Source organism: Malaya genurostris, chromosome 1, assembly GCF_030247185.1.
Source record: "Malaya genurostris strain Urasoe2022 chromosome 1, Malgen_1.1, whole genome shotgun sequence".
NCBI lineage: Eukaryota > Metazoa > Arthropoda > Insecta > Diptera > Culicidae > Malaya > Malaya genurostris.
In genome coordinates, this window is record NC_080570.1 from 29,519,505 (window position 1) to 29,545,007 (window position 25,503).

General features: G+C 38.5%; 1 protein-coding gene across 3 annotated transcripts in view; it reads right to left on the reverse strand.

Annotated features, from left to right (window-relative positions):
• The window catches only part of LOC131435734 (sodium/hydrogen exchanger 9B2), a 64,440-nt gene that overhangs the window by 19,991 nt on the left and 18,946 nt on the right, over nucleotides 1-25,503 (reverse strand). The window contains exons 1-2 of one of the 3 annotated variants that reach the window (XM_058603907.1): nucleotides 17,673-17,792; nucleotides 13,436-13,688 (exon numbers count right to left, since the gene is read on the reverse strand). In XM_058603907.1, coding sequence (XP_058459890.1) covers nucleotides 13,436-13,688; nucleotides 17,673-17,697 — 278 coding nt within the window. In that variant the 5' untranslated portion in view covers nucleotides 17,698-17,792. Of the gene's footprint in view, nucleotides 1-13,435; nucleotides 13,689-13,788; nucleotides 13,974-17,672; nucleotides 17,793-25,503 lie in introns of those variants that run through there. The other 2 variants (XM_058603916.1, XM_058603922.1) reach the window with 2 other exon arrangements.

Below are 25,503 nucleotides of genomic sequence, written 5' to 3' on the forward strand. Positions count from 1 at the left end.
TAAGGACCTTTGTATTGCTTCCATCTACATTCCCCCTAGAGCCTTGGTTGGGCATCGGTGGCTCAGTAATATCATAGAGCTCCTTCCCGCACCGACGTTGGTTTTAGGAGACTTTAACTCACACGGTACGGGATGGGGCTGTCTTCACGACGATAACAGATCAGCTATGATCCATGATATTTGCGACAACTTCAATATGACAATCTTGAATACGGGAGAAATGACACGGATTCCTGCACCACCAGCAAGACCAAGTGCGCTGGATTTATCCCTTTGCTCGACATCGCTACGGTTGGATTGCACGTGGGAGGTAATTCCTGATCCCCACGGTAGTGATCATCTACCGATCGTAATATCAATCACCAGCGGCTTAAAACCATCGAAGACAATCAATGTTTCGTATGACCTCACACGAAATATTGATTGGAATAGCTATGCGACCTCGATATCTGAGAAACTTGAAAGAACTCAACAACTTCCTCCGGAGGAAGAGTACACGTTTTTGGCTGGCTTGATTCTCGATACTGCGATTCAAGCTCAGACGAAACGTGTACCCGGCGCAAAAACTAACATCCGTCCTCCCAACCCGTGGTGGGACAAAGAGTGCACAAATTTAAACGCGGAGAGAGCCTCCGCGTATAAAAAATTCAGAAAAAATGGAACACCTGATAATTACCGGAATTACGCGGCGTTAGACGTTAAAACTAAGAACTTGATTAGAGCCAAGAAACGCGGTTACTGGCGTCGGTTTATAGACGGCTTAACGAAAGAAACATCTATGAGCACTCTTTGGAACACAGCCCGACGAATGCGCAATCATAACACCACGAATGAAAGCGAGGAATACTCCAACCGCTGGATATTCGATTTCGCTAAAAAAATATGCCCAGACTCTGTTCCGGAACAGAAGATCACCCGCGCCGCGACACCAAATACAAACGAATCACCGTTTTCGATGGTAGAGCTCTCACTTGCACTTTTGTCATGTAACAATAAAGCCCCGGGATTAGACAGAATAAAATTCAACTTGTTGAAAAATCTGCCTGACCCCGCCAAAAGGCGCTTGCTGAATTTATTCAACAAGTTCCTCACGGGTAATATTGTCCCACACGACTGGAGACAAGTCAGAGTTATCGCCATTCAAAAACCAGGGAAACCAGCCTCCGATCACAATTCGTATCGGCCGATTGCTATGCTTTCCTGTATCCGGAAATTGTTCGAAAAAATGATTCTGTTTCGTCTAGACAATTGGGTCGAAACTAATGGTTTACTTTCAGATACACAATTTGGTTTCCGCAGGGGCAAAGGAACGAACGATTGTCTTGCGTTGCTCTCAACAGAAATTCAAATGGCATTTGCTCGTAAAGAACAAATGGCATCAGTTTTCCTAGACATTAAGGGGGCTTTTGACTCAGTTTCTATAAATATCCTATCTGAGAAGTTGCATCAGCATGGTCTTTCGCCAGTTTTGAACAACTTTTTACATAATCTATTGTCTGAGAAACACATGTACTTTGCGCATGGTGATTTGTCGACAATACGATTCAGCTACATGGGTCTTCCTCAGGGCTCATGCTTAAGCCCCCTTTTATACAATTTTTACGTAAGTAATATCGATGAATGTATCAACACATCTTGCACGCTAAGACAACTTGCCGACGACAGCGTTGTGTCTATTATAGGACCCAAAGCTGCCGATCTCCAAGGACCATTACAAGATACTCTCGACAACTTATCATCATGGGCTCTTCAAATGGGTATCGAGTTCTCTACGGAGAAAACTGAGCTGGTTGTATTTTCGAGGAAGCGAGAACCAGCACAATTACAGCTTCAACTAGGGGGTGAAACCATAGCTCAGGCCTTCACATTTAAATATCTCGGGGTCTGGTTCGACTCCAAAGGCACCTGGGGATGTCACATTAGGTATCTGAAACAAAAATGCCAGCAGAGAATCAACTTTCTTCGTACAATAACCGGATCATGGTGGGGTGCCCACCCAGGAGACCTGATCAGGTTGTATCAAACAACGATATTGTCCGTGATGGAATACGGATGCTTCTGCTTCCGATCAGTGGCGAACACTCATTTCATCAAGCTGGAAAGAATTCAGTATCGTTGTTTGCGTATTGCCTTGGGTTGCATGCAATCGACTCATACGATGAGCCTCGAAGTGCTGGCGGGCGTTCTTCCACTGAAAAACCGGTTCTGGGATCTCTCATATCGTTTGCTCATTCGATGCGACATTTTGAATCCTCTGGTGATTGAAAACTTCGAAAGGTTAGTTGAGCTCAACTCTCAAACCCGTTTTATGTCCTTGTATTTTGATTACATGGCTCAGAATATTAATCCTTCTTCGTTTGTTTCCAACCGTGCTCATTTCTTGGATACTTCTGATTCTACTGTGTTTTTCGACACATCCATGAGAGAAGAAATTCATGGAATTCCGGATCACGTGCGCCCTCAAGTGGCCCCTAATATTTTTTATAATAAATTTAGAACAGTCAACTGTGAAAAGGTGTTTTACACTGACGGATCAAACATCAACGAGTCCACAGGCTTCGGCATCTTCAATCAAAACATCACCGCTTCTTACAAACTCAGTGATCCGGCTTCAGTTTACGTCGCAGAATTAGCTGCTATTCAGTACACCCTCGAGATCATTGAAACCATGCCCAAAGACCATTACTTCATTGTCACGGACAGTCTAAGTTCAATAGAAGCTCTCCGGGCAATGAAGCCAGGAAAGTATCCCCCATATTTCCTGGGGAAAATACGGGAACATTTGAGAACTTTATCTGAACGGTCTTATTTAATATCGTTAGTCTGGGTCCCTTCGCATTGTTCCATTCCGGGCAATGAAAAGGCAGACTTATTGGCTAAAGTGGGCGCATTGGAAGGTGATATTTATGAAAGACCAATCTGCTTCAATGAATTTTTCAGTATTTCTCGTCAGAAAACTCTCGAAAGTTGGCAAACTTCATGGACGAATGACGAACTGGGACGATGGCTACACTCCATTATCCCTAAGGTATCGACGAAACCTTGGTTCAAGGGGATGAACATGAGTCGTGATTTCATTCGCGTTATGTCACGGCTCATGTCAAATCACTATACATTCAACGCACATCTCCGGCGTATCGGGATCGTGGAGAACGGGCTCTGCACCTGTGGCGACGGTTATCAGGACATCGAGCATGTCGTGTGGTCGTGCGTAGAGTATCGTGACGCCAGGTCGAAGCTACTGGAATCCCTCAGGGCCCGAGGTAGACCGCCTGAGGTGCCGGTTCGGGATGTGTTGGCGAGTCGGGATAGTTCATATATGCTTCTCATATACCAGTACCTTAAACACATTGATATACAAGTGTAATGTGTTATTCCTCGCTCAGAAAATATAATCTCTACCTACAGGTTCGACACTAACATCCGCCCGATTCTCTCGATCCCCGTCCCTGTCCACCATCTTCATTGGAATTAACAAGATCTTTTTTTTTTGTCACTAACTTTTTCGTTCCCCTTTCCCTGTTTTTTCACCATCTCGATGGCAACTAATTAGATCTCTGTCGTTTTCAAACATTTTGTTCCCACACCCCTTTTTTACCCCGTTTCCCACAATATTTACTTCTTTTTTTCATTCTCTTCCGTAACATCACCATCACCGGAAGACCGCTCCAGTCAATGACCAGCATGCGGGCCACCCGCCGGGCTTTCGTAGCCTGGGGGTGTTTCCCGCGGACCCTCACGGACCGAAGAATGCGGCCAACATAGAAAATTACCATCGCCATCTGGAATCATCTCATCCTAAATTCAATTCACCGGCCACTACCGATCGCCAGATACTATATTACATAATGATACTACTCTAGTTTTAAGTTAGACGATAATTAAGATTAGTAAATACCCTTGGCATCTTAGAGCTTAAGCAGTGTGCCTTAATATTATATTATATTATTGAATAAAAAAAAAAAATTGAACCGTGATTCTGAAGACGAAGAAAGTGATTTGGATCTATCGGATGTTGAATTTTTACCGACAATTTCCGATGAAAATAATTCTGATTCTGATTCGGATCCAGAAATTGAAAATGAAATTGATAACAATATAAGCAACCAAACTGTTGTTTTGTCTATCGATCCCATGTTTGTTTCGAAGAATCAATTGCAATGGAGTGCAACTCTTTTTCCGCAGCCAATTGGAACATCTGCACATAACATCATGACAACGCATCCAGGTGTAACGAGATTTGCAGTATCGAGATGCTGTGATATTTTGTCTTCGTTCACTTTATTTTTTCCAACGACAATGGAGAGACTAATTATTGAGAACACAAATAAGTATGGTCGAGACAAATTTGATGATAAATGGAGGGATATTGATGAAGTCACATTGCATGCATTTTTTTCCATTCTGATTCTTGCGGGTGTCAGTCGGTATATACTTTATTTTTATTTGATTCTCAATAAACATTTTATTTTTCATATCTTTGTTTGTACATTGACAGTGGCAAAGATGAAGATATACATGGAATGTACAATAAAATGTTTGGTCGTCCACTGTTCCGTGCGATCATGTCCGAAGACACATTTCAAATGATCAATAGAGCACTACGATTCGATGATGTGATGAGCCGAAGACAAATGAAAAGTAGTGACAAATTTGCACCAATTCGTGATTTGTGGAACCGCTCCTTCCAATGTTTTACAATTGTCATGAGAACGTGACAATCGATGAACAATTGTTGGCGTATAGAGGAAGATGTTCTTTCCGACAATTTATGCCATCAAAACCGGCCAAATATGGCTTGAAATTTTGGCTAGCAGTTGATTCGAAAACGGGATATGTTTGGAAAATACAACCATATCTTGGAAAAGAAGCGAATGCAAATCCAGAACGCAATCAAGGCCAACGTGTTGTATTGGATTTGTTTGATGGATTGCAGGGACAAAATGTTACATGTGATAATTTTTTCACAACTTTAGAGCTCGGAGAACAACTGTTGCAAAAAAAATGACATTGGTTGGCACAGCTCGAAAAAATTAAACATTTATTTCTGCCATATTACTTGATTTTAAAAAGAAACCGCTATACTATTCTACATTTGCTTTCAATAAAACAACGACATTAGTCTCGTACATCAGTCATAAAAATAAAGGAACCGTATTGCTGAGTACGATGCACAATACACCTGATGTTGATAACGCTGGAGAAAAAAAGAAGCCTAAGATCGTGTCTTATTACAATGCAACAAAAGGTTTGAGTTTTTGTTAATTTTTGGTCAACTATATCCTTGTCATTCATTGTCTCTCATTAGGTGGGGTGGATACGGTCGACCAAATGATAGGCTACTTCAGTGTCAAGCGCAAAACAAATCGGTGGCCAAACGTGGTATTTGCGAATATTTTAGATGTTTCTGCATTGAACGCCTATATAATATATTCTGAAATCGATCCATCATGGTATACAGGAGATATAAGTAAAAAACGTCCAACATTTCTTCGACAACTCGCACTTGCTTTGGCCGATGAATATATGAATATTCGATCAACATCAGCGCCATCAATGGCCTCTTCCAGCTCGATTTTATCCCGTTCCGATTCTCCATTGACTGTTCGCTCGAATATAGCAAGCCACTCACCGACTTCCTCACAAATCGGCCGAAAACGTGGCCATTGCGGTTGTTGTAATAGTAAAACTGACATAAAATGTGCTTTTTGTAATAAATTTGTTTGCAAGAATAATCGTCGTATGATTTGCTTGGCGTGTAGTGATAGAGTGATGTAGGCTGCGAAGTCTGTTGAAACAGAAAGGCCAAATTCCACAAAAGGAATGTAAAGCCAGGACTTTGACTTTGACTTTGTAGTGATCGAAATTTCCAAGCAATCAAAAAAAATAGTTTCATTATAGCGAAATCAATGAAAAATATACTATGGACCAAATGGTCCTCGAACCTTTTTTATGTAACTTTTGATTTTTATCGAAAAATAATTAAACTTTTTAACTCAAATTTTCGATTTATTATCTTTTACAAAAAAATAAACCATAGCTGAAATTTAAAATCGATATATGCAACCGTTCAAGAAATATCATTAAATAACTATCGATTTTTGGACCAAATGGTCCGAACCCGACTGCAGGGTTGAATTAATACGTCAAACAATTTACATCTTCTATATCGGTATGAATTTTAAAAACTCATCATCTGTAATTCCAGAATCGGATAAAATTCACCAATTTTGTATGGGACTTTAAGTCCGGATTTGTATTTTGTATGGGACCTGAATTTTTGTTTTTGAATTTTAATTTGGCGAAACTGATCGAGAAATTTTGAGAAAATGGTTGAGCTTTGAGAAACGATACGATACTGGAACCGAAATTCTAGAATCGGTGTAGCCAAAATCTGTTAAATTCACCTGAGAAGTGTGTAGACATCTTTGAGAAATTGTAGTGCGAAATAAAATTTGGGGGTACAATCCGAAACCAAAAACGAATACCGCTTAAACTGAAATAAAATTATTTTGTAATCGAATATCCAAATCTGCCAACCCGATAAACCTGATTAAGTTATGTGAAATGGACATTTTTATACTAATCACCCTGTATCTCCTAAACCAGAAGTCGGATCTGACTATAAAGTAAGATGTTTTATAGGATTTTAAGAACTCTTATTTGAATCATAATTTTCATTTAAATCTTCGATCGGTTCAGCCATCTACGAGAAAAATGAATTGCATTATTTTAATTTCGTTTCACATATCATCCTGTGGTTCCGCAATCAGAAGTCGGATCCAAACGTAGTTCAGGAATCTTGTTAGGGAGTATACGACGTTTCATATGAATCTGAGTTTGTAGTTTAGCTATCTCCGAGAAAATTGAGTGAAATTATTTGTCACACACGTATTTGCTGATCTCGACGAACTGATTCGAAAGGTATATGGGTTGCCAAAAACGAACCGTGCTAAAATCGGTCCGAGGCAAATTGTCATGAAAAAGGATGCTTTACACAGTCTTTTTGGTACTTAGAAACAATTGTATGTAACAGTAAAAAAATCGTGTTTCGCGTTGCTCCCAAGCATTGCTTGGCATACAGCGCTCAAAACTACTACTGCTGGAATAGGGGGAAAAGTCGCTTACACAAAAATGTCGATATCTCCGTTGAAAATGAACGGATTTTAACAATCTATGGCTTGTTGAATAGCTATTACCGTGCGGAATCTAAGTCTGGAAACATATTTGGTTTTCAAGGTCAAGTGTGACAGATACTATCAAAAAACTGAAAATTTTGACATAAAACTTCATATAACTCGAAAAGTAAACATCAGATCTCAAAACCATTCAATAGCGTTCTGGGTGACGGGGAGACCTTTCATTTGCGACTAGTTTGATCAAAATCGGTCCAGCCATCTCTGAGATATCGACCTCTTTGATGACAACACACACACACGGACATTTGTTCAGTTCGTCGAGCTGAATCGATTGGTATGTGTCATTCGGCCCTCCGGCCTCGGAAATTTTTTCTAAAGTTTGAGCGAATTCTATACCTATTTTTTTATATATATATAAAAAAAGGTAAAACATAAATTTATTGTTCCCTGTTTCAGTTTCCAGTTTTAATATTTCGAAACACTGATTTTAGCTTGCTGGTGATAATTGGAAACTCAAATGAGAGGGTGCTATTTATTATTATGGTCGGAGAGAATTTTGTGTTATCGAGTTGATGTTTATGTTCATTCGAACTTGCTCACTACCCACAGTGAAGACCAGAAAGACAATGGAAACAGGTAGACTACTTGGCACTACAAACTGAGCAAGCAAAATTTCAAGTGACTAGGTACGGTTATTCAATTGGCCATGAATCCTGGGAACAAAAGTAAAATGAATAAGAATACTGACATTCAACGGCCATAAATCTCATTTTTACCAAAAAATATTCAATTGAAATGAAGTGCAAAGTGCTGAAAGGATTTTCGGTCGGCCAGGGCCGGTGAAGCATGTTAAACCCAGGTGGCATTTTTTTGTACCGGGTGAAACGATCCAGTATTTTCAAGTATTCCTTAATTCTAAGTGCTTTCGTTTATTAATCTGTATTAAAACAATTTGCGCATTTGAGCGTTGAATACGACATAAAACTACTACGGGGTTGTTCGATCTGTGGAACCGTAAAACTATCCCACTAGTGTCAAAGTCACTGCCAACATTTGATTTGAATATTAAGGCAGCAGTAACCCTGACCGCTTAGTTTGTCGGGGTTGATGATGGAAAGTGTTGAACTCGTTCATCCAGTACTTCATGATCGAAACATTTCCTCGAATACGAAAAAACAGCCGAGTTTCGATATAAATGTGTCTCGTGCGAATCGAACGGTGCACAAAACGAATCCAAATGATTTGAAAAGCTCGGATCGATTTAAAACAAAGATTTTAGTATTCCGATTTTAATGGAGTCTTAATGAAGCAGTCATCAGGAAAAAATTAAGCATGATTCCCAATCTCTCACAATCGAACGAAAGCAACAACGCAACAACGGTCCAGAAAGCTGCTTGGAACTGTTTAGTCCCAATAAAAACGATTGCTTGCGTTGGTATGAAACAGTGGACGAAACATGGATCCATAATTTTTCTCCAGAGTCATATCAGCTTTTCCGACAGAGAAAGCCGACCGAAAACGCAACAGGTAACTGGAACAGTCATGGCGTCAGTTTTTAGATGCTCGACTACCTTGAAAAGGGAAGAACCATCAAACGTGATTATTACTTTGAGCTATTGATGCGTTTGAAGTGCGAAATCTAAAAAACCGGCCTCATATGAAGAAGATAAAATCATCTTTAACCAAAACAACGTACCCTGCCACAAATCAATGAAAAAAGGCAAAATTCAACGAATTGGGCTCCGGTCCTTTTTCTTCTCCATCATATTCTAAAACAAAAACGTAATCCTACGTCAAAAGTTTTTGAACGATTTTATTTATGTGAAGATATATAAAATATATTTATGTGAAGATACAGATATATACGTTCAAGGAAGCAGAAATCTTTCAGTTTTACTTTCTACCAGAAAAGTCAAGCTTAAGCAACTCATCAATGCAAATCACTCGAGTCACTGGTATGCCGGAAAGTACCGATAAAAGTTTTTCATCATTTACTATCCGAACCGGCAAAAGAAAAGTTGTCATAAGTTGACACTTTCAACTTACGACAGCAGGTGGAACGATTCTCCGTATACTAAATACATCCTTCCATATTGGGGCTCGATCATACGACAACTGGCTTGTATGACCAGTACTTATTCATAGCGGAAGCGTTGCAGTGTGATGATGGTCTTGACGGATTGAACACGGATATCAGTATGTTTTCTGCTGATTGTCGAAAAAGAGTTGCCTAGGAAATAGTATTGGGAATTGATTCTATCTCAAACTGAACTTCCCAACAGCATGATAGCCACTACTGTCGACCGCCCCCATCTCCATCGTTCACAGCGAAGAGTGATGGATAAGGTGGAGGAAATGTTAATGCTTTACATACTTCCCGAAAGGACGACAACTCATCATTCTCGTTCACAGCTTCACAATCTATTAAAATCAGAAAAAGTATATTTCTCGGTTGATTTTCCAGAAGGCCGTAACAGCAAGTGACAGTTTCTCTTTGTTTACTTTCTCTTCTATTAATTACCGAGCGGTTTACACGTTCATCACTTAATTCTTTGCAGAGAATGATGCTCTAAACGTTCAACTTCCAAACAGAACTGTGAAATCCAAGAAAATCTTTTTAGATCACATCACAATAATCGAAAGAGAGAGTGAACAAAGAGAAACTGTCACTTGCTGTTACGGCCTTCTGGAAAATCAACCGAGATTTTCGAGAAAAATTTAGCGAAAATTCCGATGCGCACGCCTGCTGCGATCGTTCAGTCAGTCGACCGATTTTAATGTCATTAAAAATGCAATTTTGAAATTCTCTTATCAACTGATAATTTGGAAAATAGGCAATTTCAGCTATCAAGATCCGTTCATCCATTATCTTAAACGAACAGAAATGCTCATCAGGAGCTTCTTTCTCAGTCAATTGAAAGAGCTATTTGTATTTCAAGGTAACAACAGACGACAGTATAACTGAGTTTTATTTGACAGAGACAATGGTTGCTTATACCACATCCGGTTTCAATTAAATGAAATGATATTTTACGACAGTGCTAAGAATTCGTAGATAAAAACCTGTTTTAATCCCCCTAGTGGTATAATGATGCCTTTCTCTTATAAATCATACTGTGGTATTCTTCAAAATAATTTCTTTCGATTTTTGAAAGAATAACCGGAATCGCTTTGTTTGGCCGTCTACTGATAATGACTACCGATTGGGACAGTTTTGATGAAGATTTAGAATTGTTTTTTTATCATAAAAATTTGTGTCGGCCCTTGATGGTATAAAATTTTTAACACACTATAATTCCTAAACCGAAAGCCGGATCCAGATGAAATTCTGAAGTTTTTTAATGAATCATAAAACCATACGTTTTAATTTTAGTTTGTAAAAATCGGTCTCAACATCTTTGAGAAAAAGTAGTCCGCTTTTCTCCATTTTTTTGCACATTTAACTCATAACTCCGGAACCGAAATTCCAATCCAAACAAAATTCAGGAATTTTGTATGGGATCACAAGACCTTTCACTTGAATCTAAACTTGATGCACTTATTTTAACAATTGTTTTGCACTGGTGAGGCGCTGGTCTTACAAACCAGTTGTCGTATGTTCGAACCCCGACCTGGAAGGATTCGTAGTGTCAGTAGAATCGTAGCACTAGCCATGCAATGGCCACTACAGGAATGTAATACCAAGGCTTTGGTTTTTTGCACATTTAACCTCATATCTCCGGGACCGGATGTCGGATCCAAATAATATTCAGGAATTCGGAATGGGACTACAAAACCTTTTATTTGAATCCGAGTTTATGAAAATCGGTTCATCCGATTTTAAGAAATTTAAGTGATTTCCGCTTTGGAGTACACGATCACTTTTTCCTATAATTCCGGAATGTAGAACAAAGATCCGGTATACCCAAAATCAATGTACCCAAATTAACTAACCAAATCTGTCCAATTCATGAATTATACGGCTATTTGAATGTGTTTGATGTAATTTTTCCGTGTCATGCAAAAAGAACATGCCCTTGAAAAAGAAATTTTTATGCCTATCAGTTTGTAATTCCAGAACCGAAAGTCGTATCCGGATGAAATTTGGTAGGATTATATGGGGTTGTAAGAACTTTTATTTGATCCTACGTTGGTGGAAATTGGATGAGCGGTCGCTGAAAAAATCGATGAAGCGTTTTTAGTTCATTATGCACACCGATCCGGAAGTCGGGTCCAAATTAAATTCAAAACCAATCTATGGGACCAGGAGTCCTTTCATTTGAACATTAGTTGAATAAAAAATCGAGTGCACTTTTTCTTCATTTTCTCTTGATTTTTCTCCGTTACTACCAAATCGGAAGTTCAATCCGGGAAAAATTCAATAGCAACCTATGGGACCAAGAGACCTTTTGTTGGAATCTAAATTTCTAAAAATCGTTTTAGTCCGAGAAAATGGAAAGATTATTTCAGATTGACACACACACATACAAACCAACGCACATACACACACACACAACCGGAAGCCATCCTCCAACCGGCATCATTGGATCGACCTAGGCATCCTTACGGTTGGGCCGTGGACGGGTATCGAAAACGTCGGTTTCGGGAGAACTTCCATCGTCGGGGAACTCTCTGTCGGTGTAGGCTAGATCCATCACCGGGGACTGGTCGAGTAGCCGCCACAACACCGATTCGAGTCGTCGGGGCATCAGCGAACCGGAAGCCATGCTCCAAACCGGAATCGCGGAGCCGACCTCGGCACTCCTTTGGGTGTCCCGCGTGGCGTAAAAGAGGAAACTCTCCGTCAGTGTAGGCTAGATCCATCGTCGGGGATCAGGCGAGTAGTGTGGCGCGACGTAGCGGCATTGGATCGTCGAGGCGCAAAAGGTGGATCGAGATGGATGAAGAGAGAAACGCAGGAGCTTATTTTCTCCCAAACGAAGAAGTGCATGAGCACAGCCTCCCCCGAAGTATTGAGCTTAGCTTAGTTCCGGGGGGATCAAGGCAAGATGTCCAAGGCGTTTTAGTGGGTAAGGTTCAGCGAGTCCCACTCGCTGGTTCACAATAGCGGTAGCTTGACAACTACTGAGCGCGTGAGCTGGGAAAGTACATAAGGTATTTCACCTTGTAAAAAAAAAACACACACACACACATACATATATACATAGAGAGAGAGAGAGAGAGAGAGAGAGAGAGAGAGAGAGAGAGAACTTAGTTCGTCGAGCTGAGTCGAATGGGCCTCGATGCCTCGGTCAAAAAAGTCGATTTTCACAGGAATTGTATAACCTTTCTCTATGGGAAAGGCAAAAGGAAATCTGTAAATCGAAAGATGCTAATTTAGTAAATGATTTTGAAAATTGAGGAAGACTGCTTCGACTCCTGATTATTGTTGAATTGTTTTTCTTTACGCTTTTGAATTTTGAATTGTTTCGGAGATTTGTTGTTGTTGTTTCAACTTTCACAAATATAGACCTAAGTAAAAGGTCTTACGGAAGGTCTGTTTCAATCCACCTAATGCTGTAAGGATACCTTTCTCATAGCGGTTTGAAAACTTTTATATTATTTACTATTAAATTTGAAAAAGCACACCATTCGCTTTAACTTTGGACAAATATTCGAGTTTCATATACCATTCGATTCAGTTCAATGAATTGTTAACATGTCTGTTTGTGTATGCGTGAACAGAACAAAGAGGTCGCAAACCCAGAGAGTTGTACCGAGTTTGAGCTGACATTCAGCTCGATCAGGTTTATGTTTTGTTTGGATCACATGATCACTTTTTGAGAAAATTTACAAAATTTCTGAGTACTTGGAAAATTAGGTACAATGCTCTTAATCGTAACATTTTCGCACGTTGCAGGTTCAAACTTGTTGACTGGGTAGTGAGATAACAATGAACAAAAAATAAATGCTCCGTCTTAGAAATCGGGCACAGTGTACATGTACAGAGTACTCTTTTGAAAGGGGTTGCTTCTGCACATATCCACAACAGTTGAAGTGTCAACATCCTACTTTCTATCTAGCAATCTTGAGGTGATTTTTTTTCTTGATACCGATTTTTCAGGTCCAACTATAAGACTCTTTATTGAAAATGAAACAAACAAAATTTTTTATCAATCATTTCCCAACTAGGTGCGTATGTTAAATTCGTTACAAGCTTTTCTTCAAATTGGCTTGTTCTCATATCAGCTAGACCGAACTACATGCCGGACCAGGGACAAAATCTACCAACAGTACTGTCTACCAAAACTATTATCACCGAACATACCTCAGCCGCAAGCTGACACAGCTGGTACGTGCGATAGAACAATTCTTACTTTTCAAAAGGATCTCCATGTAACTGCACTTCCAAACCATTATCCACGCCGGCGAACGATGCGTTCATTTGATACGTTTCCACCGGATCAAGTCGGCTTTCGCCAAACGGCTGCTGTTGTTTGCTGCATGACATGGCGAGATCTATTGATGGAATTGGCAACTGAGGTGCGTCCAACGCGGGATGCGTCAACACCGAACCTGGCAGCACCGGATGCTGGCCGTTGTTGGTTTCGTCCACCGACGTGATGTAAACTGTAAACAAACAAACAAATAAAAAACGAACGACACACATTAGCGGTTAGTAGAGCGAGGTTTTCTGCAATAACGTTGATTATCGGATTGGGTAAACAACCTTTTCGGTGTTTCATGTTTGCCTGGTAGCCGTCTGCTGACGCAACTCTAGCGTCACTTGCCGCGAACCACTCACTTCCTGGACGCGTAAAGTGCGGGTTGGCGCTATCTCACAAGTGAACTATCACATACTCAACTGGTTGTGAACTAACGAGAGGCACTGATTATATTGACGGGAACCCAGCAGCTACGGTTAGCACAGGGGCACTAATCAAGACTTTCAGAGTGTGGAACTGAATCGAACTCGTCACGAGACATACGAGACACGTTGTGCTAATTGATCTGATACGTCGCCGATGAATTGTAATTCGAATAACTTGCCTTGACAATGAATTAGACTTGCTCAGAAACGTGAGTGAATTTTGGACCAAGAGTCACTTAAGCGATTCCTGCTGTATTTGTAAACACATCATCCTACTGGATCACTAAAGTTACCCAAACATAGCTGACAAAATCTGACGTGTTATTTGCATACTGAAATTAACACCACTTTAGTACTATGATTTGTTTTCGCTAACTGTTTATTCAAATTATTTGAATTGCTGTACCAGAGATCGATGAATTCCCACCACAATTTCGCAAGAATAACTAATATTGACTCATGCATATTCGAAACGACAGTTTCAAATAACTGGTTTTAACCTACTTTTTTGCGTAAGCGAAATTTAGTGTGTAACCAAATGACGCAACCACAATAAAAAAATATATATATTAGAAACGATTGAATGTAATACAAAACAATTTACATTTGCTACTTAAAGAAATGGATAATAATCAGTTGGAACAAAAATTATTGTCGCAAAATGTCATTCTTTGAATATTATAAAATTACGAAATTCTATTGTAGAAAAAAAAACAAAAAAATATTTTCTTTTATTTCTTATTCCGGCTTATTTGCTGGTCGATTCAAATTTAAAAAATTAGTGACCAGTGATTCACATGGGAATCTTATATCTTAACCGAAAGTGACTTAAGAAGGTGTAGCTCTACATTTGTTTTTTTTTTTCTACTGCCACAAAATATATACTACATTGATTTATGTTGACTTAAAGGCTGTTTTCAGTCTTTTTCAGTATTTTTCAGTCTTTTCAGTGTTTTTCAATCTTTTTCAGTCTTTTTCAGTTTTTTTCAGTCTTTTTCAGTCTTTTTCAGTCTTTTTCAGTCTTTTTCAGTCTTTTTCAGGCTTTTTCAGTCTTTTTTAGACTTTTTCAGTCTTTTTCAGACTTTTTCAGTCTTTTTCAGTCTTGTTAGTCTTTTTCAGTCTTTTTCAGTCTTTTTCAGTCTTTTTCAGTCTTTTTCAGTCTTTTTCAGTCTTTTTCAGTCTTTTTCAGTCTTTTTCAGTCTTTTTCAGTCTTTTTCAGTCTTTGTCAGTCTTTTTCAGTCTTTGTCAGTCTTTTTCAGTCTTTTTCAGTCTTTTTCAATCTTTTTCAGTTTTTTCCAATCTTTTTCAGTCTTTTTCAGTCTTTTTCAGTCTTTTTCAGTCTTTTTCAGTCTTTTTCAGTCTTTTTCAGTCTTTTTCAGTCTTTTTCAGCCTTTTTCAGTCTTTTTCAGTCTTTTTCAGTCTTTTTCAGTCTTTTTCAGTCTTTTTCAGTCTTTTTAAGTCTTTCAGTCTTTTTCAGTATTTTTCAGTCTTTTTCAGTCTTTTTCAGTATTTTTCAGTCTTTTTCAGTCTTTTCCAGTCTTTTTCAGTCTTTTTCAGTCTTTTTCAGTCTTTTTCAGTCTTTTTCAGTCTTTTTCAGTCTTTTTCAGTCTTTTTCAGTCTTTTTCAGTCTTTTTTAGTCTTTTTCAGTCTTTTTCAGTCTATTTCAGTATTTTTCAGTTATTTTCAGTCTTTTTCGTTCTTTTTCAATCTTTTTCAGTCGTTTTGAGACTTTTTCAGTCTTTTTCAGTCCTTTTTAGTCTTTTTCAGTATTTTTCAGTATTTTTCAGTATTTTTCAGTATTTTTCAGTATTTTTCAGTATTTTTCAGTCTTTTTCAGTCTTTTTCAATCTTTTCATTCTTTTTCATTCTTTTTCAGTCTTTTTCAGTCTTTTTCAGTCTTTTTCAGCATTTTTCAGTATTTTTCAGTCTTTTTCAGTCTTTTTCAGTCTTTTTCAGTCTTTTTCAGTCTTTTTCAGTCTTTTTCAGTCTTTTTCAGTATTTTTCAGTCTTTTTCAGTCTTTTTCAATCTTTTCATTCATTTTCATTCTTTTTCAGTCTTTTTCAGTCTTTTTCAGTCTTTTTTAGTATTTTTTCAGTATTTTTCAGTCTTTTTCAGTATTTTTCAGTCTTTTTCAGTCTTTTTCAGTCTTTTTCAGTCTTTTTCAGTCTTTTTCAGTCTTGTTCAGTCTTTTTCAGTCTTTTTCAGTAATTTTCAGTCTTTTTCAGTAATTTTCAGTCTTTTTAATTCTTTTTCAATCTGTTTCATTCTTTTATAGTCTTTTTCAATCTTTTTCAGTCTTTTTCAGCCTTTTTCAGTCTTTGTCAGTCTTTTTCAGTCTTTTCAGTCTTTTTCAGTCTTTTTTAGTCTTTTCCAGTCTTTTTCAGTCTTTTTCAGTCTTTTTCAGTCTTTTTCAGTCTTTTTCAGTCTTTTTCAGTCTTTTTCAGTCTTTTTCAGTCTTTTTCAGTCTTTTTCAGTCTTTTTCAGTCTTTTTCAGTCTTTTTCAGTCTTTTTCAGTCTTTTTCAGTCTTTTTCAGGAGGTTCGGAGTTCAGATCTAAAATTTGTTACAGAATGTAGAGCTAATATTCATATACTGAATTTTGTTCATGAATTCTGAAGCTGAAATCCTAAATCAGAGTTCAGGGTTCATATCCCGAACATAAATTAAAAACTTAAATTAAGTTTTTCAAAATCTAATTAAGAAACCAGTTCCAGCATTATGATTCAGCTTCAGAGTCATAGTATTTCTGAACCTGTAAAATAAAACCTGAAACTAAAATTTTTGAGTTTGAAATTCAGGTGCATCATAATCTTGGTTCCGAATTTAGTGTTTGAACTCAGTTCAAGAATTTAATTCAAAATTCAGTTCCCTGTTGCTGTTGGTTGAAGGCGTCTGCTCGCCACCACTTTTGGTTTACCGGAATTTTTATAAATATAAATAAACATAAATAAATCCTCGTCGCCTCTCTACCGACTTCTGACATGACTAAATAATAATTGAATGATCAGCTACTTGAAGGTCGGTAAAAACTATCCAATGGCCCGAAAGGTAATGTGTACCACAATCCCGAATAAAAGACGATTCACATATTCTGTCAAGCGACCGTCATCGGCACGGCACGACAACGGGACAACCACATAAGTTGTATGCAATTCTGCTGAAGACATTCACACACAATGGGCCATATGAATAAAACGTAGCATGCTTGAATTTCGGTAGTAAATGCTACGTGTGGATCACGTTCCTGTCAAAAGCAGAGACTTTACTACACAACAACGTTCGAACATGTAGTATTTACTACAATTTTTCGGTAGGTAGCTCCAGAAGTTGCTACTCGTGTGTTTGCTGATAAAGTGAAGTAGAAAAATTGAAACCAAACCAAACGTGCTTTACTCTGTGGACTATGTTTTTGAGAAGATACTACAAACAAGAGACTTTACTACATTTTATTCATACGGCCCAATGTCACCGGCAAGTGTGAACGTTCCGGTGGTGAAAGTAATTATCACGGACACTGATGTTCCAGTGCAAAGTCAAAGTCTTGGCAATACATTCGGAATTTGACCTTCCTGTTTCAACAGACTTCGCAGCCGATTCATAGCGTACAGAATCATTGCATGCATTGCATTGAGTCGCCAACCCGGGCTAATTTCAGTTACTAAAGTTCTAAAGCGAACTGAAATCGATTTAAAGCTAAGTTCTAAAACATCACTTTCAAAAATCCATTTAGGATTATGACTTACTTCTAGGAGGTTGAAACTTTCTCATGAATCACACTGCAACCGATTTTTGTATTCATCACAAACTGTTCCATTAGGGAACCAAGCCATTCTTGCACTTCTATGTTTGCTACCTATTTTCTGATGCACGTTTAAAGCCCGCCTGGCATCTTCGTGACCATTTTATAATCTTTCGGATTCCATTGCGATTGCATCCGCTTATCGATTTTCAAATATCTTTACTCTACGATAACAGATTTATCTTATTTACACTCGCCGATATGTTGTTTGATTCACTAAATAATTAAGATGATAGTAAGTCATACGTTGGTAAAAATGCTCCAACTGTAATGATTCAATGTTGTGAGTTTATTGTATCCGGTTCTTAATGCTGAGGACAAGTATGTTGATGACGCACGGAAATTGGTGATTCAGTAGTTAAACACTATATGTTGTTGATGTTCTAGGTATATAGACAATGAGACTACACTGGAAATCGAGTTTACTTTTCTAGAGAAGGAATCGCACATTGTTGAGCTACCCAAAATTAGGTAGACAAAATGGAAGTACCACTCAAATTTTAGGTACATAACCGATTACTCTTTTTGAGTTCATAACGAGTAGTAACTAAATCATTATCTACTCATACTTTGCCTGCATCATAAAAAATAGGTAGCGAGCATAGCCAGAGTTGCCAATGACAACACTTTGGGTAATTTCCCATTTACCTAAATATTGAGGTCGAAACAAAGATAAACTCAAGATGGAGTGGGGACTGGGATTTTTTTGTATCATTTGAATAGGATCCCCCGATGAGCTCGGTTCACTTCAAAGACGCCAGATTTACAGATTTGTCTGTAAATCTGCAGATTTCGTACATAGTAATGCAGACATTTCTTGTTGTGCAGACTTTTGAAAATCTAGTTTCTCGCAGACTTGCTTTACAGACTTCTGAAATTGACGCGACCTTTTTTTTGCTCGCCAAGTCAGTTTAGCGTATCATACTTTACACAGAAATAAAGGCATACTTGGTAGCTGCTAATTTTTTTCGGATATACAGACTTTTGCAATCCTGTCTGAAGATATTTGAAATTTTCACCTGGCAACTCTGGTTCTCTGTCAGTTTAAGTCTTTTGAAGCAAAACAACAAGCGTCTGATCGCTAGATGCGTCGTAACAATGGCAATGATTGTTTATGTTTAAAAAAATATCAAATTACAGTATGCACGATATTGGGCAATTTTGCTTTATATCCAGTAATTCTTAAAATAAGAACGAAAAACTCTCTAGATCTATTCAGCCTCATCCCTCAAAGCATCAAAGCAACCTGTCAGCTTGGAGCGAAATCAATCTTCAGTTTAGCAACGCCATTGCACGGCATCACATTCAACATATCATGTCAATTGTACGGGTGCGCAGTAGGGATGTCCGATACCGAGTCGATACCTGTGAGGTATCCATACTTTCTTTCAAGGATCGGGTATTTTTGGTATCGATATCGCATCAGGGCGATACTGTTAGTATCGATACTTTTGGTCTCGATACTTACAGTATCGCAACGGATTAAAGTCAATTCTAATTACAAGGGAATTTTTGTTGTTGTTTTATTTATAGAGGCTTTAACCTTAAGGTAATTTGTCTTTTCGGGCCAGAAAAACTTTCTAAGGCTAAGTGCGGGGTTGGGAATCGAACACAGGGCGGCTGCGTGAAAGGCATCGACTAACCCTTCCCGCTATATCCGTCCCCAATGGAACATTTTTTTTCGGATTCGACGAAACGACAGGCTTGTGTATGGATTGGTATGACGTGGACTAGCCGTCGTTGAAATTCGTTCTCGAAGACTGATGAGCCGAAAAAATAGAAACAAAATATGTGCTTTTTGCACAAACCAACAAAACTCCTAAATGTTCTATAGGAATCGGCTCTTAGTGTAGTATCCGTGTATCGACATGAAGATTATGATATGAACATGACAGAAAATAAGTGAAATGTAAAATCATCATGGCTCCAACACAAAGTGGCTTGCGGAAATTCTTTGACGTGGACCAAAAGTCACGAAAGGTGATGTGGCAAGAAATATGCGTATACTAGTGGCACAACAAATTTATGGAAAAACCTTTCTGTACATCATAAAATAATGCCACATTCGATAATTTTATTTTATTTCGAAATGATTGCTGCGCAAGTATCAATTGGTACCCAAAATTTTGGTATCCCGATACACTATGTATCGATACTCTACCTTCCGAGTACCATCCCTAGTGAGCAGTGCTGCTATTTTCGTCCGCACGAATTTGACATTTCTCTCCCCTACTTCTATGTACGAGATTCGATGCGGACTCGCCTGAGGGCGCCATGCTCGCACAAAAAAAGGATGTTGCCAATGATTTGTTCGGGAAATGTGAGAGCTGGTTATCTTGTTAATATGATGTTTTTGATTAAAGTCAATTGAAACAAGAAATCATTATGTGCTGAATGTAAACATATGTTTGGTTCCTTCGTAATTTGTTTTGTTTCCATGGCATTTTGTCGGAACTAGTTGACGTTAAGTTATTAACGAATGGTCAATAAAATTACGTTATTACTGAGCCAACTGGTTCACAATGACTGACCCAATATTTTTCAACGGATCGTATGGGACACCGTAATCTTGAGATTATCTTTGGTCGTAACACGTTACACACTAAACTTTATTCGGTACTAATGTGTCCCTTGAACGTGTAGTAAAATAACTTCACTAGAATAATGTCATTCGATATTTTTCCATCTTTTGACTAGTTTAGTACAGCCGAACTACCGAACATTCTCATTCTACTGATACATCAGTGCAAATAAAAACATTAGTTGACATCAGTACCCTAAGGTACCGCAGTGATGAAATGTTATTTTTACTAAAAAAAACAGCTACCGAGATTAGTACAGCTAAGATCGATGATCCATTTTAAAACTAGAAGCAGTTACTAAGGCAACATTTCGTTGTCTGAAGAGACTTACTGTAAAAAAAATATTTATTGCAATAGGCGTCTTAAGTTCAAACAAACATATTTCGATGACACCTCATTGAAACATTTCATTTTTTTCGCTTAGGATGTATGTCATTGCTCAAATGTAACGTTTCATAACTCGTTGGTGGTGCGTGTCTTTGCTGGGTGTCATTCCTATAACGCCAGCATGATAACTAGTCAAAGCACTGATCTAACAGTTCGAGTCTTAAATTTGTCATAAGCAAGATTTTTTTTTTGAAATATGGAATCATCTCACTCAGACAAAACAATGCGCTTCGCCTAGGTACCGTTGATCTTCCGACGAATTCGAAATGCGTACGCGGTGGCAGCCGCTAACATTTATTGGCCTTTTCTCTGAACCATCTGCGGGAGGTAAATGCATAAGCTGAAATCTCAATTTTATCACAAACTCAACATGGCATATGCGGAACGCCTCTGCAAATTATTGTTAACCCCAGCTTTAATTAACTCTCGAACTTTATCGGATATTCGCGCATGGATGCCTCAAACGGGCTGTCTCACACTGTGAAAACATTACCACCGGTAGCAAAAGTTAATGAATTGAGATCTTCTTCGGGTTTCGTCCCGGATATTGGTAAGCATTAAGAAAACGGTTGACACTATTCGCATACCGGAGCACGGTACCACGTGTACCTGTTTTATATATATTTATGTATGGGTATGTATGCGCAACGAGGGATTTTATTTGCCGTACAGGTGCTCGAAAGTTGGAATGAGTGTAGATAGGTAGTGTGCACGAAATGGATCCGTAGAAGAACATTCCATAAAATTAATTTTAATTATCACAACGAATGTCGCACTTCTGAAATATTTTTCCTTTCGCCGTTCCTGTTCCGGCACATACACCAACCGTACACAAGTTAGCGGAAGCTGGGGAATCAAAGACACCGACTTTGAGACCGTAGGAAAATGGTAATCAATAGTAGCATTAAGTGCTGCCTCAGTACCCGATCTTCTTCTATGTATGGGAGTGGAAAGTTCGGAGGCTTTTTTTCTATTCTACCGTTGCTTCAGAGTCGAGACACGTAACGAATTTCCCGTTCCGAAAAAAAAGTAGGAGATTTCCCACTATATAGTCCCGGCAAAGTATGGCGAATGGAAGGCAATGTCACATTAAAAGTGATAAATTTCCGTTGCCAAAATTCGTGTTTCGTAGAAATTTCTTATTTTTTGCGCTGAAACTCGGCCCCACAAACAATAAATTATGGCTTACGGGGAGTCGTTACGATTGCTCCGTTTCTGTGTGGTGGGCGAATTGTGCATTCCTTCCATTAATTGAGTCTGAATAGTGCAGATTATTTTCGTTCTGAATGCACTTAGCGAAAGCAGCAACAAGCAACAGTAAAAGTAAAGCAGAGAGAAAAAAATATTCGAAACAGCCAACATGATTTGCTGTTTGTGCCACGAGCGGAAGCTATTTACGACGATTACAAGATTGCTTCTGTCTCATTTCATCGGGATTAGTGCGAACAAAGCAATCTGTCCACAGATTTTACGTCTCATTGGTGCTGCGGTCGTTGATGGAGGCTGCTAAAATGCTTTATGGTGATTGTATCAATAATACGAGGTTCCGCTTTGTCCCGATTGAGCCGTAAAAAATACATCAACTTGATGCATCGTCACTGACTATCACTGTATCTGATTTTGATACGAATGATAGGTAATTTGCTTACAATTACTTCGACAATCGATTATTCCTAGTGCCTAGTGATTCTCTCTTCCGGTAGACGATTTTATGGTCAAAATCAAAGGAAACAACAATAAATTTTATTTCAGAAAAGTACGAGGCATTTTGGAAAAGTAAGAATCGTTTTGTTATACTACATGGAATGAGCAGTCCCGGACCTAATAAAGAAAAAGTCGATTGTTTCCCTTGAAAACTTTTTTATTCGTTAGTATAGTTTCCATCTAGAGCCCATCGGTCCTCCAACGTTTTGATGCCCTTTGAAAAAAAAAGATTTGTCAAGGCCTTCAAAATAGGCTGCCGTTTCAGCATTCGACGAAAATTTCTTTCCCCGAAGGAACCTTTTCAGGTTTGGAAATAGATAATAGTCGCTGGGGGCCAGGTCTGGAGAATCAGGGGGGATAGTGGACCAATCCGTACCGCAAAACCATTAATTTCACCGTTAGTGGATAGATTGTCATGGAGATTGGTATTGGGCCATCTAGAGGCTTGTTTTCAACAAAAATATACACGGTTCGGAACTATTCCCGTCTTTTCTGTGAGAGGCCCGGGGGAAATGTTAACCATAAAAAAAGATTTTATTAGTACATTTAGTTTCCTACAAATATATATATTGCATAATTGATACTTCCTATATTCATCTGCATAGAAGTGAACCAATTTGCAACGAAGCTCTTCAGTTCCTCGTCGATTCTCAAAAGTTTTGCTTATTGAGCCACTTTTTTCAGTGTAAGAAAAGGAGATGGTCATTGGGTGCAAGGTCGAGACTGAATCGAGTGTTCGAAGAAAATCTTGAATTTCCTTTAGGGTCTTGAGTGCACTGAGAACACCCCTTTTCTAACTTTTCACCGGGTAGGTACGTAAACTAGACATGATTCTCAATAAAACGACCCGACCTTCTCAGCTGACGGAAGCAATGATTATCGCGGACATTGTTTACTGTACGCACAGATAGGTTAATGATTACTGAGTGCAAACATCACCTGCCTTAAATTATAATAAAAGTCTTTATCCAGTCGTTAAACTACCGATATGTAATAAATTTCATTGGCTCAATAATTTCAATTTCAATTGGTTCATTTAACATCGAATAGGAATGTCGTTCATACGGCAGGCAAATACAGGGTGTCGATTCCTGGTACAGAAACTGGATAATGGATTTTTCATGGAATTTTTTTTTGAACCCGGAGAAACCAGGAATTTTCACTCGACCCCAACGCGATCTCTAATTATTGTTGGCGTTTTTCATTGAGAAACACTGGTGGCGTGGATTGCTTTGGTTTTGCACTTTCGAGCAGAAATGGCAATGAAACACCGTCAAAATATTGCATTTCTGCTCGAAAGTGCAAAATCAGAGCAATCCACGCCACCAGTGTTTTTCAATGAAAAACGGCATGTGTGTTTAACCACATCAACACCGATAAACACAGAATAAAATTATAGAATATCCGTTTTTACCTTTTTTTATATAAAGGGTGATTTTTTAAGAGCTTGAGAACTTTTTTAAACAATAAAACGCATAAAATTTGCAAAATCTCATCGGTTCTTTATTTTAAACGTTAGATTGGTACATGACATTTACTTTTTGAAGATAATTTCATTTAAATGTTGACCGCGGCTGCGTCTTAGGTGGTCCATTCGGAAAATCCGCTTTTTTATCGACAAATTTTGTTCAGCGATGAGGCTCATTTCTGGTTGAATGGCTACGTAAATAAGCAAAATTGCCGCATTTGGAGTGAAGAGCAACCAGAAGCCGTTCAAGAACTGCCCATGCATCCCGAAAAATGCACTGTTTGGTGTGGTTTGTACGCTGGTGGAATCATTGGACCGTATTTTTTCAAAGATGCTGTTGGACGCAACGTTACAGTGAATGACGATCGCTATCGTTCGATGCTAACAAACTTTTTGTTGCCAAAAATGGAAGAACTGAACTTGGTTGACATGTGGTTTCAACAAGATGGCGCTACATGCCACACAGCTCGCGATTCTATGGCCATTTTGAGGGAAAACTTCGGAGAACAATTCATCTCAAGAAATGGACCGGTAAGTTGGCCACCAAGATCATGCGATTTGACGCCTTTAGACTATTTTTTGTGGGGCTACGTCAAGTCTAAAGTCTACAGAAATAAGCCAGTAACTATTCCAGCTTTGGAAGACAACATTTCCGAAGAAATTCGGGCTATTCCGGCCGAAATGCTCGAAAAAGTTGCCCAAAATTGGACTTTCCGAATGGACCACCTAAGACGCAGCCGCGGTCAACATTTAAATGAAATTATCTTCAAAAAGTAAATGTCATGTACCAATCTAACGTTTAAAATAAAGAACCGATGAGATTTTGCAAATTTTATGCGTTTTATTGTTTAAAAAAGTTCTCAAGCTCTTAAAAAATCACCCTTTATATAAAAAATAGGTATAGAATTCGTTCAAACTTTCGAAAATTTTTCCGAGGCCCGGAGGGCCGAATGACATATACCAATCGATTCAGCTCGACGAACTGAGCAAATATCTGTGTGTGTGTGTGTGTGTATGTGTGTGTGTCTGTATGTGTGTTGTCAACTAAGAGGTCGAGATCTCAGAAATTGCTGGACCGATTTTGATCAAACTAGTCGCAAATGAAAGGTCTCCCCGTCACCCAAAACGCTATTGAATGGTTCTGAGATCGGATGTTTACTTTTTGAGTTATACGAAGTTTTATGTCAAAATTTTCAGTTTTTTGACAGTATCTGTCACAATTGACCTTGAAAACAGAATATGTTTTCAGACTTAGATTCCGCACGGTAATAGCTATCCAACAAGCCATAGATTGTTAAAATCCGTCCATTTTTAACGGAGATGTCGAAATTTTTGTGCTTACGACTTTTCCCCCTATTCCAGCAGTAGAAGTTTTGAGCGCCGTCTGGCAAAGAAATGCTTGGGAACAACATAAAACACGATTTTTTATACTGTTACATACATTTGGTTTTAAGTACCCAAAACACTGTGTACAACATGATATTTTGCCTCGGACCGATTTTAGCACGGTTCGTTTTTGGCAACATAATCGTTCGAATATGACATATGTAAACCAGACGAATTTTCGAGTTGAAAGCAATTCCATAATTATATTGATTTAAACGACTTACAGAAATAAATGCTGGAAGAAAATA